Source organism: Plutella xylostella, chromosome 2 (genome assembly GCF_932276165.1).
Source record: "Plutella xylostella chromosome 2, ilPluXylo3.1, whole genome shotgun sequence".
Taxonomy (NCBI): Eukaryota; Metazoa; Arthropoda; class Insecta; order Lepidoptera; family Plutellidae; genus Plutella; species Plutella xylostella.
The window spans coordinates 3,563,879-3,590,635 of NC_063982.1; the positions used below are offsets into that span (position 1 = coordinate 3,563,879).

General features: G+C 37.5%; 1 protein-coding gene across 4 annotated transcripts; it reads left to right on the forward strand.

The window, feature by feature from the left end:
• The first annotated feature begins 33 nt into the window (after positions 1 to 33).
• On the forward strand, positions 34 to 26,557 carry LOC105394466 (histidine decarboxylase). 4 transcript variants are annotated; one of them, XM_048621726.1, is made up of 21 exons: positions 34 to 154; positions 4,314 to 4,368; positions 11,518 to 11,690; positions 11,933 to 12,046; positions 12,481 to 12,603; positions 13,081 to 13,249; positions 13,857 to 13,966; positions 16,145 to 16,284; positions 16,607 to 16,696; positions 17,110 to 17,180; positions 17,276 to 17,295; positions 17,693 to 17,899; positions 18,250 to 18,348; positions 18,720 to 18,798; positions 19,143 to 19,307; positions 19,823 to 19,936; positions 20,360 to 20,469; positions 22,784 to 22,844; positions 23,365 to 23,508; positions 23,916 to 23,949; positions 24,499 to 24,627. In XM_048621726.1, the coding sequence occupies exons 2-20, from the start codon at positions 4,341 to 4,343 to the stop codon at positions 23,933 to 23,935; spliced, it is 2,037 nt and encodes a 678-aa protein (XP_048477683.1). In that variant the 5' UTR covers positions 34 to 154; positions 4,314 to 4,340; the 3' UTR covers positions 23,936 to 23,949; positions 24,499 to 24,627. The 4 variants fall into 4 exon arrangements, with proteins under 4 accessions (XP_048477683.1, XP_048477680.1, XP_048477686.1 ...); XM_048621723.1 differs by lacking the exon at positions 23,916 to 23,949 and having other exon boundaries at positions 24,499 to 26,557; XM_048621729.1 differs by lacking the exon at positions 23,365 to 23,508 and having other exon boundaries at positions 22,784 to 22,845; positions 23,911 to 23,949.
• Positions 26,558 to 26,757: the final 200 nt, after the last annotated feature.

Genomic DNA, 26,757 nt, shown 5'->3' on the forward strand with positions numbered 1-26,757 from the left:
GGCGTTTCCCGCCCTATATAAAGAGGTTGGATCGCGAGAGAGAAACAGTTGTCTATGGAACTTCCCTGAAAAAGTATAAAAAGAAAAAATATTTGAATTCAGAACTCAGTGTTCGGTTTGTGCCAGTGTGTGTCTACTTCGGGAAGCAAAGAGGGTGAGAGTGATTTATTTGTCAAATTAGATGCATACGATTATCTTAAAAGATATAAAGGGTGACACTAATTTATTTAGGTGTTCTACTTTTTTAGATTCACTCCCTTACCGAATTAACAGACGTAGTAAGTACATAGTATACACGTCAAAATATGCAGTTTTTTTTTGTGTTTTATGAATTTTGAATATTACCTCGATTGATTAACGCTTTTCTATTAATGTGACGTTGTGTTGCGACTTATTTACTTAGGGTTTAATTAAATGCAGACATAAGAAAATATGTAATAGTAAGAAATTATATAAGCAGAAAAAGATACACAATTGATACAATAAGGGTATATTAAGCGGGTCATTCTGAACAACTTTTGATATACGACTGTTCAAAATTCGCCACCCCCTGAGTCACTCTATTTCGGCTTACTGCGCCACGTTTTCAACATTAAGTATATTCCAAAAGTTTTCCTATACTTATTAAATACGTCTATATGTGTTATATTTTCTCACGTCACGTATTTCTCTAAATTAAAAAAAAAAACCACGCACTCACGCCTTGTACTAATGTACTCCCTTGCGGGGTAGGCAGAGGTGCATTGCTGCACCCACTTTTCGCCAGAGTGTTATGTTAGTCCCAATGTAATAGGGGGCGGGCCTATTGCCATTTTACGGGCACATCCAAGACCCGAGAACAAATATCTGTGTTTTAAATTTAATTATATCTAAAGTTAAATTTTATAAAAGTCATTCTTTCCACTAAGCCTACTCTATTTCATATACAAACAATACAACATAAAAGTCAGTTTTCTTCAGTAAATAAAATATCTATCAACAGCCTTTCACTCTTTGATCGATTATTATGAGGTGCCTTTATTTGCTGAAAATACATTGAGAAACTACCCCTACTGAAGTGGTCACGATATAATAGGCCCGTTTTTGTCAGGTACTCTTAAATTTACTATTCATTTACTAAAACAAATACATAATAAATATAGATAGTTGGGAAACTTTTTGACAATGGGCGTTTTGGGACCTATGTCCAATAAAGATGAGTCATACATCGTTGGATAGCTCTTTTCAAGTGAGCAAAAAAATATTATAACGACAAATCCGTATAAGTTGTCAATTTTGAAATATATTCGTCGAAAGGAAGTATTTTTCTATGGCATTGCACTCTCTCTCCTGATGACAGTTAGGGCGTAATACACGTAAACACGTATTATTGAAAAGGGAAAAAATACTTTCAACTGGTTTTACTTACTGAGATAATAAACAAATATAATATTATAATGAATGATGATCATTTTGTTATAAAAAATAAAAAAGAATGTGAAAAAATAACAATAGTATTAAAATTACAGAAATAAAATATAAAAACTTTCAAGGTACGATTATTCAAATTGGACAGTAAATCAGGACTAGCGCTTCCGTTATTCATATTCTGCAAAAAAATACCTTTTCAACAACGTATCACTCATTTCCATTGGTGATGGTCCCAGCTTCCATATATTTGTGCCCAGTCTCTTTTATTTCACCGATGTCTTATAATTTTTTTTATACTAGCTGTTCCCGCGCGCTTCGCTTCGCCTTAAAAAGTTTTCCCGTGGGAATTCCGGGATAAAAAGTAGCCTATGTTCTTTCCCAGGGTCTAGACCGTATGTATACCAAATTTCATTCAAATCCGTTCAGTAGTTTTGGCGTGAAAGAGTAACAGACAGACAGACAGACAGACAGACAGACAGACAGACAGACACAGTTACTTTCGCATTTATAATATTAGTTAGGATGTGGGGACACCTCACACATGTCCATCCAACCCCAAACACCTAATAACCGAAAACAAATATTAGACAAATATCTGTCCAGGCCGGGAGTCGAACCCAGGATCTTCAGCACAGCAGTCAGGGTGACTTTACAAACACTACAACATTCGGTTTTAGGATTATCCAATCAGATTGGTTGTCGTTTGCTAACTGTTCAGGGTGACAAGGTCACATGGGTAATGAGGAACAGATGATACATCACTCGGGGAGTCGGGTGGGATCCTTTTGTGCACCCCAAGAATAATAGGACACTCTCAAATAAACTTGCGCACTTCTTGAAAATATGTATGTATAAAATTTTACTAACCCGCACTAGGACAGCGTGGTGGACTAAACCTTTCCTTCATTGAGAATAAGAATAAGAATAAGAATAATTTTTATTTCCATAAAAAAATGTTACAGTAACTTGTTATACAAAAACAACAATTTAGTATGTCTCTACTTCCTAAAGTAGGGTGAACCCTGTGTCTTAGGATGAGTAGTTACACTTCCCGAAAAATGAGAATTTATGCTAACAAGTCTCAACAACAGCAAAACAAAGAATTATCCAAAAACTAAAAACAACAATAGAAAAAAGAAATTATTTTACATGCATATATTTATCTTACTATTTATGCTATTTATAGCTTGCATTGGAAGGAGACCCATGGTCCTGCAGTGGGGACGTGATTATATCGTGATGTTATGTGATGTTTTTAATAGCTCAGATTAGGAACCTAAGTCAAAATGAAATGTTTTTATTCATCGTATATTTAAAAAAAAACTGATATGAATACTTACAAAAATATATTATGAAATAGGTTTGTTTTTAACAAAGCAACAAAAGAAAAATAACTTATTTAAATGATCCAATCGAGCGGTCCCCGGTCTTTGTTACATAACAATTAATTAAATATGTACATAGATAGAGTGTATTCCTCGATATAGTCTATTTTTGGTTTTAGTATTAAGACATTACAATTACTCACATACCTATAATGTAAAATATATTATATATTTATACTATACTACTTATAACGAGCCTATCGTTTGCACTTTCGAAACATTGTGACATAAATGATCATTCTAAACAACTTTGCACTTTAAAAAATCGCGTTTTTTTAAATAATACATAGCTACTTTGCTGATCACATTGTCATGTTTTTGTACTATGACAAATACACTCTCGGGCAATAAAAAGGTTCCACTAAGAAAAGCACCGAATTATTACTAAACGGAAAAGGCTAGCTTAATGACGCCTTCTGCAACATCGAAGTACATTTAATACGGCACAGGATATTGCCAAATAAAAACTGCAATATTTTGTTAAAATTGAAAATTAGATGTTTGAAAAAATTGGGGTCTTTTGGTGTTGGCATTTTGTGAGAGGAACTTTTTCATTGCCCGTGAGTGTAGTTTTTTTCACGAATTGCCAAAAGTCTTCCCAAAGTTGTTCAGAATGACGAGTTGCGTCAGATCTGCCGTTTAACCTGCGACACCCTGTATATTATTGTAATGAATACCACAAGCGTACCTATTCGTCGTCTATTTCATAGTGGGGTGTTATTCAATATGGCTTCCGTACGTACTGCCGTCTCGTCGATACGGATTAAAGTATTAAGTACTGAAAGAGAGGTTAGTATTCGTTTTGTACCAAATTCGATAACCAGAGCTAAAAATAAGGGTGGTCATAAGTTTGTCACGTCTAATTGCTGCTACCGTACCACCACCGACACATGAGCAATTAAAAATCCTTAGGCAGTGTCGCTCGCCTGTCAAACATCAGTCAGATCCATACAAGTTACGTCAGAATTGACGAGCGAGCGACGACGCTGCGGATTGATACATGCTAATGTTCGGTGGTGGTAGTCCCACTGGTCTGTCTACAGACGATCAGTCAGTTTTAGCGGAGCGGTGGTAGCTCAGTCGGGTAAGCGCCCGCTTCTCACGCCAGAGATGCGGGTTCGAATCCTGGCGCTGACATGTACCAATGAGTTCTTTTAACTTAAGTACAATGTATACCATCGCTCTTACGGTGAAGGAAAACATCGTGAAGATACCTGCATATCTAGATCTAGCACATCTAGATCTGTGAACCCACCAACCCGCACTGGACCAGCGTGGTGGAAAACGGTCCAAGCTTAGGAAGGCAGTTTAGACCTTGGGGATATGCACAAAGGTTCCACTCGAGAGAGCCAGGTGCAGGTACTTAGACTCCCACAGAGATTTTTTTTAAGTATAAAGATTAATGACAAAAAACACTTGTCTTATGGTGAAAAAAAAATTCAAATCAGACAAATTCATTGACGAAGATCAGTGATTTAACTGTTACAGTTCAAATAACGACACTATTCCTTCTTCCAGAAGCCGAGACCAGTTCCAGCGGGAACCATGGACCACGTCGAGTTTCGAGTCAAAGGTGGGTAAACATCCTAACTAATCCTAACTAATATTATAAATGCGAAAGTAACTGTGTCTGTTTGTCTGTCTGTCTGTCTGTCTGTCTGTTACTCTTTCACGCCAAAACTACTGAACGGATTTAAATGTAATTTGGTATACATACGGTCTAGACCCTGGGAAAGAACATAGGCTACTTTTTATCCCGGAATTCCCACGGGAAAACTTTTTAAGGCGAAGCGAAGCGCGCGGGAACAGCTAGTTAGTCATAATGGGAGATTTTCTTTTGACGTTTAAAAGTTCCAAAATCGACCAATAGATGGCATCCGGCCTGTCGTTTTTATGAGCTCGTTCTTCTGAGGGGACGGAAGATGTCATAAATGGTACAAAGCTGTCTTAAACTAGTTACACTTAATATTATGCATATTATGTAATCAGGGGCGTATTTACCCTAGGGCTAAAAGGGCTACAGCCCGGGGCGGCAGGCGGCGAAGGGCGGCCGGTAGGCCGCCCTTGGGCTTTAGGTTGGAGGATTAAAAAAGTATATAAAAATATTTTAGGACGTACGCCTAGAACGGTCCTGAGCCATCTTTTCACATGTTGATTTCATGTCTTAAGAAATATGATTTAAAGTATAAAAGCCTGCCTTTTAATGTACTCGTCTATACAAGAAGATATTTTCTTTGTTCGGAAGATATCATTATCTATGCAAATCTATCACCAGAATGTTCTTATACATTTATGTAGGTCGGTAGGTACTCTACATTTCTTCTTTCGTGTCAGAAAACATGCGAATTTTTAAATTTGTCCAGACCAAAAAGAAGCAACTTTGATAGCATTCTGGTTGGCCTGGGCTAAGTCTTCCCGAGTGCAGGTGGAAGGGCACAGGGGACAGGAGAGTAAATGCTCCATAGTCAGGGGGGCGGTACCACAGTCGCATAGGCGTACGTAGCCCCACTTGCAAAGATTGTCCTTGCAGCAGCCTAGCTCTGCACGCAACCGATTTAGAGTCTTCCAAATGTGCCAGGGGAGACTGTTACCGGGAGCAAGTTTTTCTTCAAGAGGTAGGAAAGGATCCTGGGGCTGTTTTTTCTCCCAGAGCCTTAGCCTTGCGTTTTGTGGGTTTTCATCCGTTAATGACACCTCACTATTTAGAAACGCTTTGCGGCTCTTAAGGCGGGAAGGTGCGGCAGTATATGAGTAGAGTGGATGTCTGGAGTAGCATTCTTGTTTGGCTTTCTCAACAGAACATGCCATTTTCGCCGTATGCTAGGGAGTGCTATCCCAGCCAGAGAGTAGACTTTGTAGAGCGGTGTCGGTTTGAGGCATCCCGTTACTATACGAACTATGTCGTTATGAGCAAAATCTACTTCTCTAGCATGCGCGATTCTGGCCCATATCATCATCATCATCATCATCATCAGCCAATAATCATCCACTGCTGGACATAGGCCTCTCCCAAGGAGTGCCACAACACTCGGTCCTCGGCTTTCCTCATCCAACCACTACCGGCTCTAACCGCCTAAGGTCAACAAAGTCCAGCGGGCAGGAGGGCGTCCCACGCTGCGTTTGCCTGTTCGTGGTCTCCACTCGAGAACTTATCTACCCCAACGGTTATCGGTTCTTCGGCAGATATAACCAGCCCACTGCCACTTCAGCTTGCATATTTTGACAGCAATGTACGTAACCTATGTATGTCCGTAGTCGAGTGGGCCTCAGTGATCGTAACTGATCGCTGAGGTAAAGCAACAACTGACACGGTCAGCCATTGGATGGGTGACCAATTTCAAGTGGTGCTTTTCTGGACGCTTCCGTGCTTTGGACGGCACGTTAAGCCGTGGGTCCCGGTTGCTGCTTCGGCAGCAGTCGTTAAGCCTAGTCAGAGGCCTTTGGGCGGCTTGAAAACATCTGACAGTCGGGTTGCCCACTTACCCGACAACTCTCTCAGAACTAGCTCGCTTGTGTTGGGGTCCACCAACCCGCACTTGGCCAGCGTGGTGGCCTAGGCCTAAACCCTCGCTTCATTGGAATGAGACCCGTGCCCCAGCAGTGGGGACGCAATGGGTCGTGATGATGATGATGTATGTAACCTTAGTCCTCTGACGGCGGATAACCTCATTTCTGATACAATCCATCAGAGCAACCCCAAGCATAGCTTTCTCCATAGCAGGCTGAGCGACTTTAAATCGGTGGACCAGTCCTACCGTCAGTGTCCACGTCTCTGCACCATACGTTATCACTGGCAGGACGCTCTGGTTGAAGACTTTTATTTTCAGGCTCTGAGGAATGCGAATCTTGCCCATATGGGGCAGGCAAATTCAGCAGCTGAGAAGCAGAGTGCTAGGCTACTTGTTCGTAGAACTTGCGGAGAGGCGCCCCAGCTGGTAGACGTAAGCCGTTGTTTCGGGAGCTGACTTTCTTCTTGGTGTTATGGCAGTCGGTTTTGTACGTGAGGGATCTATCGAGGGTCACTCCGGGGTATTTTGGTTACGAGCAGTGCTGGATTTTTTAAGTATGAGGTCGGCTGGCCTTTGTTCTTTTCTGAACCGGTGGAATAGTCAATTTTTTTCCGCCTCCGTATTTGTTTAACGGAAATCTAAAAAAAAAACCTCACTAAGTCGCCCTGCACAAGTTTATTTCTAAACATTCTAAAAAGATTTTTCTGGATAGACGTAGACGAGTACAATCCAGAAAAACCTTTTTTTTTGTTCGGAAGATATCATTATCTATGCAAATCTATCACCACAATGTTCTTATACAAATGTAGGTCGGTAGGTAATCTACACTGACTGCTGCTCTTTTTGGTATCTTTCATTCCTTGATGGGGCGGAAAACTACAGGAGCCCAGGGCGCGCAATCTTTAAATACGCCCCTGTATGTAATACAACTACACTCACGGGCAATGAAATAGTTCCACTCACAAAATGTCGTCACCAAACGACACCATTATTTCAAACTTTTAATAAAAAAATTGAACAAAATATTATTGTTTTTAGTAGGTAATATCCTGATGCTCTGTTAAATGTATATACTTCAATGTTGCAGAAGGCGTCATTAAGCTAGCTTTTTCCGTTTAAGAGTAAATTGGTGTTTTTCTCAGTGGAAACTTTTCATTGCCCGTGAGTGTTTTAGTTATTGCATATGGTTGAATGCACATCCATTGGGTTTTTGTATTGGCTGAAAAGACTGGAATCCATGCCGGCTAAAAAAAAATGCAGTGCTGTTGACTATGAAGTTTTACTAGTGCCATTTATAATCGGTTTTTGTCTATGGTTGAAAATCTCCCATTGGTGACTTTTTTAAATTAAAATATGAGTCAACATTGAAAGAAAATTCGCCACTTATGATAATGCGTTATGGAACTTTATTGGTAATGAATTTACAGCAGCCCGGTTTCAGTAAGTTAATTTATTGATAACAATGTATTATGGATACCTACCTACTGTTTATATTTCTTGTTAAACTGTGTCAAATGGTGTCAATAATTGATTATGATATTAAACAACGCACCTCTACTTTGGTATTTTAACAAGTAATGACCTAACTCAAAAATTCGCCTTTTAGAAATCATAAAAAACAACAGTAGACAAAGTAATAACTGGCTTTTACGTCAAAAAGTCCTAAACCATTTTTGTTGTCTTAAAATATATGTTTAAAAAAAGCGCTAAGAGTAAAATCAGCAGTTATTGATTATTAAGTTTTTAAAATCTAAAATAATTTACACATTGAGTAGCAACTAAATTAAAGTATGTTATGAAAGTTTCCACCACTGTGCTAATAAGGTAGGTTATGGCTATTAATTAAACCAAAGACGTTGACAGTGACATATAAAATCATATAAATATTCTTATCACGTAGCAAATCATGATATAATTCGATTAATTACATAAACAACGTACTTTTAAATTATAGATTTGATTCAGTTTACATATAACTTGTTCGATATTCAGATACTTCCGTGAAGTGTACTCGTGTAATCGATTGATATCATTATAATATAACCGTTACTATCACAAAAATAATACCTTGTTTAATGGGGTTTTATATAAAATAATTTACAGTGCTCCAAAATTGATAATGCGCATATAAATCTTTGACAGATCGGTTGTTTTCGATTATATGACACATGATATTGACTCCTATTTCTTTCGAACAAGGTGCAAAATGCAAGTGTTTTTTTAAGGCTCTTACGATTTATTGATTCGGGTGTGAAGATCTGCATGTGCATTATTAATTTTGGACAAGTGTACACATTTATAACGCGATTGACAACCAATTGACAGCGATTAGCAAATGTATGTATAAGTTTTATGGGATAAAATTTAATAAACTGTACTAAGGAAATACCTTTTAAGCATAAAATGCCAGTGCCAGGCGATTTGGTATCTCCTTTATAGCATTGTTTTAATACAATGTACGTAATTCTCATTGCAATTACGAACAACTTTGAAACAAGTTCAAGAGTAAACTTTCTTGCATTGATCGATTTAAATATAATTTGTAGCTTTGTAAGTTATTTATGGAAAATGCCTTAATTTGTGCCAACTAATGACCCATGTCAGCGTTTCAGATAAACATGCTGTTTAGTAAAGCGTATTTAAATTCGAATTTTCAAGATAAATGATGAAAGCCTAGCCGAATTGTAGAAATATTTTATGTGTTTTCAACTTTTCATACACTTTTAGTTAATAAATAAAGATAATGATTGAGAAGGCGCCTATTTTAAAATAACCGGTTTTAAAACGTTATTTTTTCAAATTTTTACATTATATTCTCAATTTAAGTTTTTACAGTGGCAAAAATTAATAGATAGATAGATAGAGAAAGCGTTTATTTGATCCACTTTCTTACATACACAACAAATCACAATGATAGATATACATAGTTGTACTTATAACTAAATAGTAGCTATGATAAAGACAGGTTTGTACTTAGCAGGTAATATAAGAATAGCAGCCAATGAATCGAATGACAGTTAATCAACGGAAATAATTTGGATTAGCTTGTTCTCTATAAACAAAACGCTAGAACTAAATATCTGTCTTTAAAAAGTTGCCCCGGCCGGAACACGAACCCGGTACAAGAGTGGAGCTACTAACCACTGGGCCATTTAGTACGCAAATTAATACACATTTTTATTTATATTTTCCGTGTGTAAATAAACTTTATTGTGAACAGAAATCCTGAACGAATGTCATTCATTCATACTGTTTTATATTGAAAGTACCGACGGAATGGAATCAAATGAGCTTTAGCTAAGGCGGGTTTATGGGCGAAAGCGATTTGCTTGTGCTTATTACGTTGTATATTGTGTCAGAGTATACAATAATGTTGTTTCTCTAACAGATAAATGGATGGGGTGTCGGTGGATTGCAATATATTTAAATATACCGTGAGGTTTTAAATTAAAATGTAGGAACGGAATAAACATCGATAATGCTAAGTTTCAGGTGGTGGACAATAGAGACGTGTGGAGTAAACATGGGGAGGCCTTTTCCCAGCAGTGGGACACAAACTTGGCTGCATAAAAAAAATGCTAACATTGCAGTAGCAACTATTCTTGTGTACAAATAAAGAATATTCTATCTATCTATCTATCTAATTAACATTTTAACAAATCAAAAAAGTTTTAATGAAATTGTTACCCTATTGAGTCGTGGTGGCGTAATGGATAATGTCTCAACTCACATTCGTGAGGCCGTGGGTTCGAATCCAGCCATGTACCTACCAATGAATTCTTCTAGAAATTAAGAATTTTAGCACAATTTATATCACGTACTCTTATGGTGAAGGAAAACATCGTGAGGAAACCTGCACATCTAGATGTGTTGTGTACGGCTCGCGACCTATCACGTGAGCACAAATGTATAGCGAAAAGCGGGTGATTTGACTGCGAGTCACCTCTGACTACCCCTTCGGGGATATCAGTCGTGGGCATATTATGTACGTATAATGAAAACAATCCTCAGGCACCGCTGTCAATCGGTTAATAACTTTCAGACTCATTTTATTATTAAAACATGAAAATTCGTGAGCTATAACGATCGAGTCAAATCCACATTGATTATTTATAAAGTCTTAGTTATGTGGCGAAAAGTGGGTGCAGCAATGCACCTCTGCCTACCCCGCAAGGGAGTACATGAGTACAAGGCGTGAGTGTGTGTGTGTGTGTTCTTAGTTATGTGTTATTTATTTATTTATTAAAAAATGGTATACTTACCAACAATAAAGTTACAATTTCATTACAAAAATGTTCATTATACTTGTAACTTATAGTTCTGTGAAAATTTATCAATTACAGGCACACATAACATTCATAATTTTAAATCAGTTTACTTAACAATATAGACGTGGTCTGTTTATAAAGTGAACGCAATTTAAAGTGTGATACTTTTTGCAGATCAGCCAGAACTTCATCATTTGTACTATCCAATTCGATGGAATCTCACTAGGATTCTACAATCTACTGTAGATTCTTAACAACAAACAACCAATGCATTTAACAGTAGCTGCAACAAGTAACTTCCTCTTTTTTCTCTCTTTTCCCGAGGACCCACTGTGTCAAGTAACTCAAGTATCTGCGAGCTGATTGAAAAGATTTCTTTGTGATTTCCTCTTTTCTTTGCAATTGTACGTACAGTAAAACTATAATGTCCTGGAAACGGAAGTGGGTCCTAACTTATAACAATAAGACGTAAGAAGACCGTATTTAAACGATCTATTTTAATTATTTCTATATACATATTATATATATTTATTAAGGCGACCGAATGGCGTAGTGGTTAGTGACCCTGACTACTGAGCCGAAGGTCCCGGGTTCGATTCCCGGCTGGGGCAGATTGTTTAAACACAGATATTTGGTCTCGGGTCTTGGATGTGCCCGTGTGTGCGTACATTAGTATAAGGTGTGAGTGTTTGTTGTTTTTTATTTATTTAAGCACAAATAAGTTAAAAAGGCATTATCAATCGGTATTTTATTTTCACTGTAAGTTGCAAGTAAGGCTGTATGTACGTACGTCCTATATACTATATTAACTAAAGGGGTGGTTAACTTTAGCCATAGAACAACACGGACTTGGGATATTAATCGGACGATCGGATTTTATAGCTAGGTACTACTGGAAGCCTCGTCGTATTGTCTTGATGTTTCAAACCCCGATTTCCCCCACAGCGAAGGAGATGGTGGACTACATAGCGGACTACCTGGAGGGCGTGGGCGCGCGGCGCGTGTACCCGGCCGTGCAGCCGGGCTACCTGCACGCGCTGCTCCCGCGCGCCGCGCCCGCCCAGCCCGAGCCCTGGGACCGCATCATGCGGGACGTGGATGACGTCATCATGCCCGGGGTGAGCACTGCTGTAGGGAGGCACTGGTGACGTCACCAGTTGTGGGAGCTAGATGATAAACAAGCTCAAGTCGTTGACCTTGACCTGACAGAGTCTTCATCCTCTCTTTCCCCATCGATTTAGCTATTACTTCCATCAAGTCCCATGATATTACTCTGCTCCTAGTGCAATGGCGGAGTCATCTCTTGGCGTACCAATTGAGCCCATATAACCATGACCTTAAACCTCATATTCCCCCGCAGCTGGTGCACTGGCAGAGTCCGCACATGCACGCTTACTTCCCGGCGCTGACGTCGTACCCCTCCATCATGGGGGACTTCTTGTCCAGTGCTCTGAACGTGCTGTGCTTCACTTGGGTGAGTATACTGCTCCATCTGATTTGGTTCAGTAATCGTTAATATGGAACGGAAGTTTTTTTTTTAAATTGAATACGTTGTGCAGCTATAAAAGTTGCTTAGTATGTCGGATACATACATTATCCATGGCTACAGGAATGCTACGAGATAACTGTGGAATGCAATCAAAAATACACAATAATGTTTAAATCAATTGGCTATGTATTATTAATCGAAATTTCTTATCTATAATGTTTAGCTGTAAGTTTTCCTCTGAATAAATAAATAAATAAATCAGTAAATTAAAAAATGATGATCGCAATTTCTAAGTCAAAACTTAGATTCTTATGTTTTGCGATGTGATTAAGACCACGGCCATACCTAAGGCCATTATAATCGTTCTTAAATGTACTTCTAAACTTTTAGGTAGGTACATAATATTTTCTTTGACACAGGCCTCTTCACCAGCGGGCACGGAGCTGGAGACCATCGCCATGAACTGGCTCGGCAAGATCCTCGGCCTGCCCGAGTGTTTCCTCAACGAGCAGAACGACAGCCTCGGCGGCGGAGTCATTCAGGTACCAGCTAAAGTGGCTATCAGGAGTCTTTCATACCAGGTTTTCTGAATCAGGCTTACGTGAAAGCATCATTAGTGTGTGTGTAAAGAATAATTGGGATCAAAAGTACAAAATATTAGAGTTAAATCATTATTCAGAGGAAATTAGATTTGGAGTGCCGCAAGGCAGTATCCTAGGATCACTTCTTTTCCTAATTAATTTATGTAAACAATATTACTAGCATCACTTACAAATTCAAATTTAAAATTCATTTATTTAACTTATACACATTTAACATTTGAAACACTGCGATTCTCACACTATGCACTAGCCTGTGACGTGAGGATCAGATTACAGGATATTAAATACGAAATATTACAGATGCTTAAGTTGCAATATCCCAACTGCATCTTCTTGTTTTATATACCTAATAGTAATCTCATATTTGCTATATCTGTAAGCATAATTGAATTTAATAATTAAATTGTTTCTTCATAGACTACGGCTAGTGAGGCGACCCTAGTGTCCTTACTGGCAGCTCGGACCCGCACCCTCACGGAGCTGTCTCAACTGAACCCTGAGGAGCAGAGTGCAGCTCTACTGGCTCACCTGGTGTGCTACTGCTCCGACCAGGCGCATTCCTCGGTGGAGAAGGCTGGGCTTATTGGTGGGTATAGAGTTCAAGTTATATTGAAGCAAACACCGCTTCTAATGTTATGATTTACTGCTCGTGTTACTGTATATTTTAAGAGGAGTGAATGCTCCTGCTTAACTATAGGGTGTTACAAAAGTGGTATAGTACGGGTTTTGCACTACAAATCTTGAAAATACGCGTAAACGGCTAATTAGACACTTTTGAAACACGATATATATTTAGTATTATTACCAATACTGACTTGTATCTCGTATCGATAACGTATCAATTGCTATAATTGTGCATGATTCCAACTAAACTTCAGAAGCATTTGTAATTTGCGGGACTTTTATGAGATACATCACGTACACATGTGACTACTCTAAAACTTTTAGTGAAAAAAATCCACCTTTCATTCCCGTTCCATAAATGTCACAGGAACTTTTTCATTGCTGTGAGTGTATTTGATACTAAGCGCTAGTTTCACCATAGTCTGTTAGATCATTAACATCGTGTTACATAGTTAAGTGTCATCTAAAATAAAATGTCTGAATTAAATTCTTAACATATGTGTGAACAACTAATCCCTTATGTAACAGAGTATGGTGACACTAGGCATAAGTCTACTTCCTCTGACTAGGTTTGGTCCGCATGCGGTACATCGAGTCTGATGAGAACCAGAGCATGCGCGGGGAGAAGCTCGAGGAGGCCATCATCAGCGACAAGGCCAAGGGACTCGTGCCTTTCTGGGTAAGTTTATCATACCATAAATAAACAGGTAAAAAAAGAAAAAAGACTGACTTAAAAACACCCAAAAATATAAGAAATATTTTAATTTTGAGACCAATTCTATATGATAGACTGGTACTTAGTTATTATTATGTGCTGATAGTACAAAAATACCAAAGCAGGTTCTAATCTTAAGTAAAGCTGGTGATGCCATATTGCTTCGAATTCGTTTTTCACTGTCGTCGCCTAGAATATATTAAATTAAATTTAATGTATTGAACACCTATAAAAGTTATAGATCCAATAAGCGACTGAGTAAGTTATCGTTTTAATCATTAAAGGTGGGTTGCACCATTTAACTTTAACTATTACAAACGTCAAATCTCTTGGCGAGACAGATCAATCTTCAAGAGATTTGAGGTCTGTAATAGTTAAAGTTAAATGGTGCAACCCACCCTAAGAAGTTCTTAAAAAATATATTCTGAATGTTTTTCTATAGCTATTAATTGTTCCGAAATAACTTTAGACAAACAGTTTATAAAAGCTTTTTTTCTAAATTTAAGAAATTAATCAGACAAAACAATCCCATCTCATTATTCCCACTCAACAAACCAACTGCTTATAAAACAAATAGCAAAACATTTTACAAGAAATATGGCCGCTACCCTGGGACCATTTTAAAACAAAGATGGCGGATGCCACTCAAATACTGTGCGGATTTAAAATGCGTCATCATTAAAAGGAGATTTATTTGTTCGAGACTTGTTGTGCAGCCATCCCTATGAGACCAATTAATTGAGACTACCTACTCACTTTAGACGGATAATATTTTCTACAAATAAGCCAAGTGGCTTATTTGTAGAAAATGGGTTTTAGAATTTTGACGTGGAGTTTTATTAACTGTGTAATAGTAACAAAATTACGGTTAGGTATTATTAATTTTAGATTGGAAGTCGATATGATCGGATCGTTAGGTAGGTACTTGATGCTTGAATGTTGTTGTTTCAAGGTATTTTATCGAATTTGTTCCAATGATCGTATATTATTATATGAGCTAGAATTTCGGGCTTTCGGTGCTACGGATGTATACCTACTAAAAGATAAGAAAAAAACCTACACGTATTTAACCCAATAAAAATGAGCCTTTTTGGATTTTACCTGTGTATATTTACTCACGCGATGATGCGATGCTATTGACTATTGTTGAATTCACTCGTAATTAAATATCTTGGTGTATTTTGGAGCGATGCGATAACTCTTGAAATGTCTCAATTTTGGCTGTAGAGTAGACTGATAAAATATTAGTGAATACGAGTGATTATTTTCGTCGGACACACGCATGGAGGGTTGAAATGCAAACGCAACGAAAGTCTGTCTAATGCAACGAAATGGATTCGCGGAGCTCTATAGTTTTTCGTAAGCTAGATTAACCCGCCTAAACGAAAGAGTGATGAGGACTGCACCTAATAGGTACCTATCAAGCGAAATTTATTTTATATAGGTACTATTTAAGAATTTATTTATTTATTTATTTGATTCACCAACAAAGATTACATCAATGACATGCTAAATTAAATTAAATTAAGTCTAATGATAAATGCATCTTCAATTATAGGTGAATACAGCATGCATTATAGAAGGAATAAATTCATTTATTAATTTACTAATTAATAAATATACAATTTTAATTATAAATCAGAATGTAACATACTATACTATTTTAAATTAGATTAAAATTTTTATGATCAATATTAATTATACATAAATTATAAATCCGGTTAACACGAATTTATATACCTACTAAGAATTAATTACAATAATTATAATTAAAAAATAAATAAAATTAAAACGTTGCCAAAATAATAATTAATTTGTAAATGGGATTGAAACAATAATTTTATTGATCCTTAAAATAAAAATAAGAATAGAACATTTGAGGATTAAACATTTGAAGGCAACGACCGCATGAGTTCCTTTTTAAATTGTCAATGGTAGCTATTCTGAAGGTTGAAATTCTAATTATGACGCTGTCAAGCTATACATTTTGCTAGCTAAAATGACATTTATAGAGTCGAATTTAAATTAAATAAATTAAGGTTTTGACAGCTCTAAAATTAGAAGTTCTGCCTTTAAAATCGACATCAATGACTTTGGAAACATCTTATGTTATGTTTATACCATTGTATTGATAATTTCCAGGTGTGTGCAACCCTGGGAACGACGGGGTCGGTGGCGTTCGACAACCTGCGTGAGGTGGCCGTCGTGTGTCAAAAGTACGGAGCGTGGCTTCACATTGATGCGGCGTATGCTGGTAGTGCTTTCGTGTGTCCTGAGTTCCGGTAAGAACATCAAAGTTTTTTTTTTTCGAAGTCGGTTAAAAACAATGGAAAAAATATCGACAAATTTCATTAATCCGCTCATAACTCCGAAATGGCTGAACCGAATTCAACAAAATTTAACTCACTACAAAGCCAATGAAATCCCCTTTCGAACAAACAAACCCACATCCAAATCGGTCCATTCATTTCGGATTTACAACGGCCTAGCCGTTTTACTTAGAGCTACATCTACATATTTCGTGACGTAATCTTTTCATACAGCTTAGTGTTTGATAGAGGTTCTTGTAAAGGCTTCAAATAACGTCGTGATTGTTTGTTCCAGCCACTGGATGGACGGCATGGAGATGGCTGACTCCTTCGCGTTCAACCCCTCCAAGTGGCTCATGGTGTCTTTCGACTGCACCGCCATGTGGTGAGTAACATTCTACAGGGTGTAGCAATACCAGATACCGTTTTTGGGGGTCTTTCTAGAGCGTTTGTTTATGATGGAAACTTTGATGGTCTCGTGATTTTAAGTGTGGAGAGAGATAATGTTTTAGCGATAAGACCGCCATTTGTGATCTGCATCTCTGTTATTTAAGTTATTTTATGGTGTGCAAATAAAGATTATTGTATTGTATTGTATTGTAATGTTTTTTTTGATAATTTCAAAGAGTCGTGGAATTAAAGTTGATCAGATTAATCACCCTCTTTTGGCTTAGTATACCACTTTTACAACCAACCAAGTTTCTATGTTGTAGCGAAAAAAAACGATTTTTCCAAAGTTATAGAACAAAAGTTGTTCAGCATGACCCACGAACTCAACGAATAAATATCTGTTTTCAGGGTGAAAGACAGCACGGCTCTTCACCGGACCTTCAACGTCAATCCCATTTATTTGAGGCACGAAAACTCAGGTAATGAAATTAAAATATGTTACCAAATACAACTTATTATGCACCTACGGGCTACGAAAGAGATTTGTTTATTAATTTGTCTTTTTTTGTTACAGGAAAGGCTATCGATTACATGGTAAGTTTCAGAACAGGAGGTCCCTACAAATAAGTACTTTTCCCCAAACAATGAGCTATGCTATTTTCTTATGGATGCGTTTGATATACACCAAACGTATTCGTTGGTCCAGATAGCATAGCACTGGTAGAAGAGGATTTCTTGCACATCATAGCAGCATAAATGCATAGCAAATCTCTGGTAGAAAGGCACCCTTATTATAAAAAAGTAAATCCTATAGGTACTAAAAGATAAGTCAAAGACACACCCTAGAGTGGTCTGTTCAGTCTGATAAAAACATCATCATGTAATCACTCCCTGAAATTATGTTTTAGAGGTAGACTATTAGCGTATTTTTTTTGTAATGTTAACTCTATGTAGGTATTACTTATTAATTATTTATCTACCTAAAATCTAGGGTAGCAACAAAAAACGATACAAAATGAAGAAAATCCGCACAGACTCAGACACAAACGGAAAACAAATGAATGGAAAAGAAAAGGATACAGTTATAGACGATGGATATTACTACGAAGATACAGAAAAACTTGGAGGTTACGACAAAATGGCGCCTGGATGTACTGAAAAGATACAACTTGAGAATCCGGATAAGAAGGAGTATTTAGTACGTGAAGTTCGGGTTATTGGTGATTGGAAACTGGTGGTGGTGTCAAAAGTTGCTTGAAAGGAAGAAAGCAAAAAAGGACTTGCTTGCACTTGTTAAAATTTGGTGGCGGTTAGGTTAAGTTAATATAACTATGAAATTATAAATATCATGGGTGTATACTGTAATTATAAAGCTCGCAGATAAAGAAATAACATTAGAAGATAAAATGAGTCCATCCGCCATTTTAATGTTGTTACTTTATCTGAGTTCAAGTATGATTTTATGGTGGAAGATATACGAAAGGTTCAACCAAATTATCTGCAATAAAAATTTTGAAAATAATAATTAAATAAAATGATATCTTTCAGCACTGGCAAATACCGCTGAGTCGTCGCTTCAGGGCCCTGAAGCTGTGGTTTGTGCTGAGGAACTACGGGGTTTCAGGATTACAGAAGCATATTCGCAAGGTAATTTTATTAATATCTATGAAGTCGAAAAAGTATTAAGGTTAAGTTAATGTAATTAACGCAAAAACGCCGTTTGTGACGGAGACGACCTCAGGTTCCACATTCTAGGTACTGGGTACCTCCCAGTACCGTTCTAAAAAATGGAATTAGCATGAAGAGGGTGTGAAACGATGCAGTTTAGACAAAAACGTTTTCAATCGGAAGTTATGGCTTTTGTTTCATTTGACGACGCCAGTTGAGCTTACGACAGGTAGGGAAAGGTAAACTAAACAACAAAATAGAATTTAAATGAGCTCTAGTTTCCCCACTTCCTTTTTGTTGTGTCTTTTTTATAATATCAAAATAAATGAATTTTATGTTTTTATTTACAGGGTGTGAAATTGGCGAAGGAATTTCAAGCCCTAGTGGAGTCCGATGTCAGGTTTGAAGTGCCCCAGAATAGCAACCTGAGTGAGTTAATTTTATTTCATTTAACTTAGATTTTCAGCATTTTTGTGAAACTTTAGAGCTGGTACCTTTGGCCCGTTTTTAAAGTTGATTTTTCCATGAGATGCATTAGTTTGTAAGCATGTTCATAACTATTTAATGGGAAAACAGCTGAAAAAATTGGTCCTTGCGAGACTTTGAAGACACTTTTGAAAGAGAGGGACAAAAAAGTTCAATAGCTAAAACGTCCTATAACTTTTTTATGAATAAGGGGGTTTAAATTTAAGTTGAGAGGGCGCGGGGAAGGGACTCAATTTCCGAATTTTTGTTTGTCAACAACTGTAACATATTTCTCATTCCCTCCCCAGGTCTAGTGGTGTTCCGTCTCAAAGGCGACAACGCGTTGACAGAACGCCTACTGCGGCGGTTGAACGCGCGCGGTCACATGCACGCCGTGCCCGCCTGCTTCAAGGACACCTACGTCATCCGGTTCACTGTGACGTCACAGCGCACCACCAGCCAGGATATACTGGGTACCTATTCGATCTACCTGACAAACATTATACCATGGGGCCTATACTTGACAAACACTATATAGCCAATGCCCCGCGGCAAGAGTCCGTTATCAACGTCGATAAACTCGTATAATACACGTTCCACCGGTCAGAGCGCCATATTGATGGCGAATTGTGATATAGTGATGTTATAGATGTCGACAACGTTCCCATGGGCCATGGTGAGGCAGACAGGAAAAGTGAGAGGCTTGTTTGAGTGCCTGATGTATGCCGGAGGTATACATACAAAATGTCGTCCCACATGATACTCTAGTTACATAGAGATAATATTAAACCCCGCCTCGGTTATTAAATAAAAATGGTTTAACCCTTGGTAAAAAAAAAACTATTTAGCTACCATTATAGTAACCTAAAACTGGGCTAGTAGCACGGGGCGCACTCACATCGCGCAGCCTCAAGAGCGAGCGCGACGGAGAACTTTTGTCACGTCTTAAATACTAGCCTTTCTGAACCTATTGTATTTATCGTTGCAGTGGACTGGGAGGAGATCAAGCTGGTGGCTTCAGAGATCCTGGTGGAGACCTTCGGGTCAGACCACGGCAACATCAGCCTCGACGCGCGAAAGAGACCCAAGGTGTCTTTGAAACGTGAGTTAAACTACTTGTATTGTATACTCCGATGAGTAGGTACATATACGTTTTGGATATTAAGAATGATTTCTTAATAACTACCCAAAAAACTTATTCCTCCTGCATTGGTCAAGACAAGGTAGGTAAATGATATAAAAAGCTCATTAAAAAAAATACTTAAGTAAATGAAGATATTACAACAGCTCATTAAAAAAATACTAAATCATAGGTAGAGCGTTAATAAAAATGGTTAATAATGGGCCTTCTAATATCGATATCGCCACCATAATCACATCTATGATTTAGTTTATTTTGTTTTCAGAAAATTTCCCTTTGAGCTGTAAAGTTGCAATCAAAATATGGTTACAAAGTACAAAGTCATTAATTAATAACAAATTCAATGTTTTAAAATTTCAAAAAAAAAACTTATTTTTGTTCCAGAGACCCGTGAGCTGAACGCGACGTTCGGCACCAGTCTCCTGCTGGCCAACAGCCCGATGTCGCCCAAGATCGTGAACGGCACGCACGCCGCCATCTGCGACTATGAGCAGGTTTGTTTTTGTTTTTTTAATTTTTAATAGGTCCTTACAAAATTTATTCTGAAAAACATTTTAATAAGATACATAATAATGGGTATTAAATAAACTAATAATAGAAAACTTATATTTAACTAAAATGTAGGTATGTATTTACATGTCTAAATGTATGTATTTACATGTTGGTGGAGCTCTTCTGTTGCACCCCACCCAAAGGTACCCATGATGCTGGCTGCGTTTCCTCTTTGTATCGCCAGGGATAACCTTTGGGTGACGCCAGGCAGCGTCGGTCTTGGCCGCGTTCTATCAACCTCCGAGTTTTTAATTGGATAAATAATTAGGTCTTTTCAGGGTGACATTTGTAGAGAAAAACAAAATATTCGCTTACTTACGTTAAATACTTATTACCTTTTATGCTTTCGGTAGAGGGCGGAGGAGGGTAGATCTGTCAATGTCATAAATTGACAAAGTGATCACATTAACCTTTTTCCTGTTTTCGCACTCAGCCTGTCTCAAATTTGACAGATCATGCATACCTTCACGCCATCTGTCAGAGCTTTGAAAACGATATTCGTGACCTCTACGTGTCCTTGAGACCTTGAAAAGACCTCATTACGTATAAGTATACCTACCTCGCGTTCGTGACTGAGGTCACAACACTAAGGGCCAGCTGAAAACCAGCGCTGTGGCCTCTCTGGCCACTGCACACGCTGAGCTGGTGCCTTTTTGACGCTCTGGACAGCAACCTTGTTTGTTTGTATTGTATTATTTTCTATTTTTTTTTCATATATATTTTTTGTAGTATTCTTTTCTTTTTTGTTTCTGTTTTTATTGTTCAGTGTGTCAAATAAATGTTTCTTTCTTTCTTTCTTTCTTTCTTTCTATTACAAATTTTAAAGCAAAGTATCTTATGCAATTACACTTTTATCTTAAAAGTAGCTGTACCAGCAAGCTTCGTTTCGCCTTAAAAAGTTTTCCCGTGGGAATCCCGGGATAAAAAGTAGCCTATGTGTTAATCCAGGGTATCAGCTCTCCATACCCAATTTCAATTAAATCGGTTCTACCGTTTTGACGTCAAGAAGTAACAATCATACACTCATACTCACAAACTCTCGCATTTATAATATTAAGTAGGGAGGATGAGTTTATAAATACATATTATACTATAGTCTATTCTATCTATCTAATAAAGAATATAAAACTAATATTATAAAATGCGGAAGTAACTGTGTCTGCCTGTCCGTCTGTCTGTCTGTCTGTTAGTCTTTCAAGTGTATTCTTTCTATCTTGACGGCTGTGTCATTGTTGCGGCAGACAAATTTCACGATTTAAAAGAAAAAAAATACCAAGGTAATGGCGTCACTCGCTAATTGGTTTGGTGCGAACGGGATGCTTCTCAATGTGGAAAAAACAAACACTATGCACTTCCAACTAAGAAGAGTGAGAGGCCACGATCTGGATGTAATGTGCAATGGACTACCTGTCCCACAAGTTGACCAAGTGAGATACTTGGGCTTCACGGTGGACAGCGCGCTCACTTGGTCGGCACACATCGACCTCGCCTGTGGACGGCTAGCATCGGCTTGCTTCGCCCTGTCACGTCTAACGCCTAGTTTATCATTTGACAACTTAAAAAAAGCGTACTATGGCTACTTCCACTCCATCCTAACTTATGGAATAGACGGGTAGGGTGATGCAACTGACGCTGATAAAATTTTTAAAAAACAAAAAAGATTCGTGCGTATAATTGCTGGGACTCCCTGGGACCATCCCGCAAGAGAATTGTTTGAACAATACAAAATACTAACTGCACCATGTCTCTATATATTAGAGGTAGCGAAGTATGCGAGACGGAATCTTAGCAACTTACAAGTAATCGGTGACACTCACAACATAAACACTAGGCAGCGCCACCGCCTGTGCACGCCCGCGAGGAGACTCGCCAAGTCCGACAAGACGCTGGGCGTGCTGGCCCCCAAGGTGTACAACGCTCTGCCTAGTGACATTCAGTCTGCCCCGAGTGACGCTGTATTCATTGCCAAGCTCAAAAAGTTGTTGGTTGGTATGGCCTGTTACTCCACTAGTGAATTTTTCACTAATGTATCATTAGCCAATGAGGTAACTACGGTATAGTTTTTATAACTATAATGTAGGTACATACTTGTACGCCTTTACTTTTATACTGTACTTACTTACCCTCTTTTTATTATTACTAGGTATATGACGTGTAAATTGTTGAATTTATGAATAAATTATTGAAATTGAAATATCTGTCTATAGTAGCTATCTCTACTACTTATTATTATTTAACAATGTTCGACTACTGCAGGTGCTGACGTCATGCGCGCAAACCGCGGCGCAGCTCAAGATGGAGCCGAAGGATAGCCCTGGTGAGTAAAAACATACATACATACCGGTCAGAATAATAGCCCTCCTTTTTGATTTGCCGTAGTCAGGTAAAAATATAGATAATATAAAAGAAAAAAAACTTTATACGGTGTCCAGCACCGCACACCAAAAATACATAAAGAGATACAACAAGTTGGCGCTGCAGAATCTAGTACATCCATCCAGTCCAATCCTTCCAAATTTTTCCTTTATACCTTGGGTTAGATTGGATTGGATGGACGGATGTACTCTACTCAAACTCAAACATAAAAAGTTTTTTACTAACCCCTTTTACAACCATTACCAATGCGCATTTGCCTTTGCCAAAGACATAAACTGCTTCTTTTAATCAAGAGAGTTTTTCAATGAAACATAGCCGACCCTTTGAAACTTTATCCTTCTCTCTAGTACCGTTAAATTATTTGTACCTACTTACATCTTTTTTCAATAATAATACCATTAACACCAGCGAAAATTTAATAGTATAGCCATTTCCCACTAACCAAACTAACACCCAACCAGAGATGCGTCGTCGCATCCGCGGCATCAAGATGTCGGGTAAGATGTTCTCGCTGGACTCCTGCATGGACCTGGTGCAGGGGCTGATGGTGGAGAGCATGGTACTGCCGCAGTGTGCTGAGGAGAAGGAGGAGGTTACTAGCAATGGTATGTAGAAGTGTCAGAGGGTTCACTCTAGACAGACTTAAAACTAAATATCGGTGAGCTGCTCTATCTCTTGTATCAAACGTGGCATGACGTTTGCACGACAGGTCTCGGTATTTCGTTTTTTGTCAGTATAGAGTACCCTCTAGTGTTTACACCGTTTGTGTAGGGAAAAGTGAACTGGTCGAATTGTATAGGAGAGTGCCCACCCATTACGCTACAGATATATGCGTTTATTTTTCTCTAATCGTACGGTGAGAAAAACTGTCACTAGATCCTGAGTCTCACTGTATCCACATGTCCACAAGTAAATCAATACACATTATATGTTGTTTTTACTTGTGGAAGAAGTACAATAAATTATTTCATTATTTAAAAATACAACAATATGTATGTTTTATCTATTTCAGAAGTTGAAGCCAAACATTAGTACTGCCACTTGAGGTAACTTCAATGTATGTTATTGGTGGTGGTACAAAGTAAATATGGGTTTCAAAATTTTGACCAACTGTATTTTTACTTGCTTGACTAATATTGTATGTATGCAGACGTACATAATACTTATAAAGCGTGTTGCAAAAAAGCTACGGTAAGTCGAAACGATGGATGGTTCCGAATGTCAACCTGAGTCACCCTCTTTCGATTTATAACACCCCTTTTCGGCAAGTCGGCAGTCGGCTCACTGCTAGAGTCGAGGCGACATTGCGGTGGCATTGCGTTGGCATTACGGTGGCATTGCGGTGGCATTGCGCTGGCGTCGCGGTTTAAGACGCAGGGAATTATGCCTCATTTACAATGTCGAGTACATCGCCTGCACCTCGCCCATTCCGCTTCTCCACCCTGGCTCCTTCAGTAAGAACTGGGCTCGCATATAGAAAACATAGGGCAGGCGCGCTTCTTTGTCGCCACCTCCCCGCGACGCCGTCTCGACTCTTGTACAGTGATCGGAGCGCTTTAGAATTTACAATAATTTAAGCATTATAACTCATCCAGGTTCCAGCGGCGACAAGTCTTCCAACTCAACTTCTCCAATGGCATCTAGTGGCAACAAACTTGAAACAAACACCGATGATAACCAACTGCAAATACCAGCAGCACCCAGGCAGATCCGATCAAAATCTGTAGATGTCTCTCTTTCAGAACTATTTGAAGACGCTAAAGTCACCATTGATGTGGAAAAGAATGAAATTGTTATCACTCCAACAGGCAGCAAAGTTTTCGCTGATGATATTAAAAAATCTGATGCAGTTAATGATAAAATGAGCATTGGGGAGAAGTTCAGTCAAGCATTTGAAAATTTGCAGGATAACTTGCAAATGCTTAGGGACGGTAATGATGTTGATGATGGTAAAGATGATGAGGCAAACAGCAAACTGACAATCAAAGGTCCAGGTAGTTACATTAAGAAATTGATTCAACAATTTAGCGAAGCCCCTGTTGAAAATGATGATGCGAAGGCCGACTCTGAAACTGAGCAAACCACGATGAAAGGTAGGGCTGATGCCATTTGCAAAAAGTGCTTACATTACAAAGGAAAACTGAAAAAGTAAATTTCGCATCGATAGCTTCATACTGATTTATGAAAAAATCTTGAAAAAAATATGCAACAAGGCATGATACTTGACACTGTGATTTAAAAAAAAAGCTTCTTATTATTTTGTTCAAACTTACACACAAAATATAGCATGAATCGTGGATAAGTTTTAATAGTTTATAGTTTTATAATTATTCCAGCACAATGTGTTTATTTTTATTAACCGTAATACAGAAAATAATAGTATCATGAAAGTCACACAAATATAATTTTAACAAATTTTCATAGAATATATTAGAATGGTAGATTGTCTGGAATAAATAATAATATTAAATAAATTGTAGTTTTATAGTTATAGTTGTATGAATATTCATTATAAATAAATGTTGTCGACATGACTGTGTACCAATTTTGGTTCAAGTGCATGATAAATTTGATGGTATATAAAATATGTAGGCATATAGGTACCTAAACAATATTTTTTGTCTTTAAAACATAATATTGTGTATTTAGAATAAACTGCTGTGCAATATCAATAAACTATCTTGTAGTAATATATTACTTATTGTAGAAGAAAATATTAAAAATTATAATAATGTTATGTAGGTATGTAAGTGATATATATTTATCAATTTAAATTATCGATTTAAAATTGTGGCTTGATTAAAAATATTAACCAAGAATTTCTACTGCGCATATTAAACCATTTAGGTAGTTAATCAGTACCTACATTAGATGAAAAAAAAAGTTTTAAAAAACTTCTGAAATTATCTCTGTTGTTTATCCCATAATGTGATCTTGTTTTTACAATAAGTTTAGTATAGGTGAATATGTACGTATATGTAGATTAGATATGGTATCTTGAATATGTATTTAAATTACTAGTTTGCATAAAATCCTAAAAACGTACCTATAACCAACAATATAAAAAAAACTTACAGAAAATTAAAACTTCTTACACATTTTAGTAAATGAAATCTGAAATGAATGTACCTACTCTTAAATAAGTACAGTCAACAAACTTTGATTGAACTCTTCTACTCGAATCTATGGGTGCTTACATAAAGAATCAGGTTCCCTGCATGTATCTACCCGTACCGGTAACTTGATTACGTAGCGCTGACTGAGAGATTTAAAACCGATAAATGATGATAGCGCACTCGCAGAAAGATAAAGAAAGATAGAAACAGCAGGTTACCGGTACGGGTAGATACAGGGAACCCAGTCTCTCTATGTAAGCACCCTATCTTCTGTGACTTTTAGGATTATTTGTGCTGGTGGGCATACTTATATAATATTTCTCTTCTATTGTTGACTGTACTATTTAAAAAAATATCATAATTATATTTAAAATTGATTCTATATTCTCTATATGTCTACCGTAATTTTAACAAGTTTAATTAGGTACTAGGATAATATTATTATTAATACACAAATTAGATATTAGTAGAATTAGCGTGTTATAAAAACATACTATTAAATGCTTCGATATGAATATGAATTAATCTTGAAGTTTTATTGCTAAGTGAGGTTCGGAGGTTCCCTTCTTTTTAGTTTCTTGAAAGTAATCGGTAAGTATTCTTGGTAGTGTAGATTCTAACTTAACTGCTTTGACAAATTATCATTGAGGGGGTGCATCCTTTTAGGGAATAAAGGAAATTACTAATTATTTCTTAAATAAATAACAACATTTTCATTTTAGGTGTGTATCACAATAC

Excerpts from the sequence above, each read along its gene's own strand:
- LOC105394466 (XM_048621723.1), top strand. The coding sequence starts at position 4,341 with ATGGACCACGTCGAGTTTCGAGTCAAAG. Across the intron at positions 17,181-17,275 it reads TTTGAGGCACGAAAACTCAG|GAAAGGCTATCGATTACATG; the intron begins GTAATGAAATTA and ends TTTTTGTTACAG. Across the intron at positions 18,799-19,142 it reads GCCCCAGAATAGCAACCTGA|GTCTAGTGGTGTTCCGTCTC; the intron begins GTGAGTTAATTT and ends TTCCCTCCCCAG.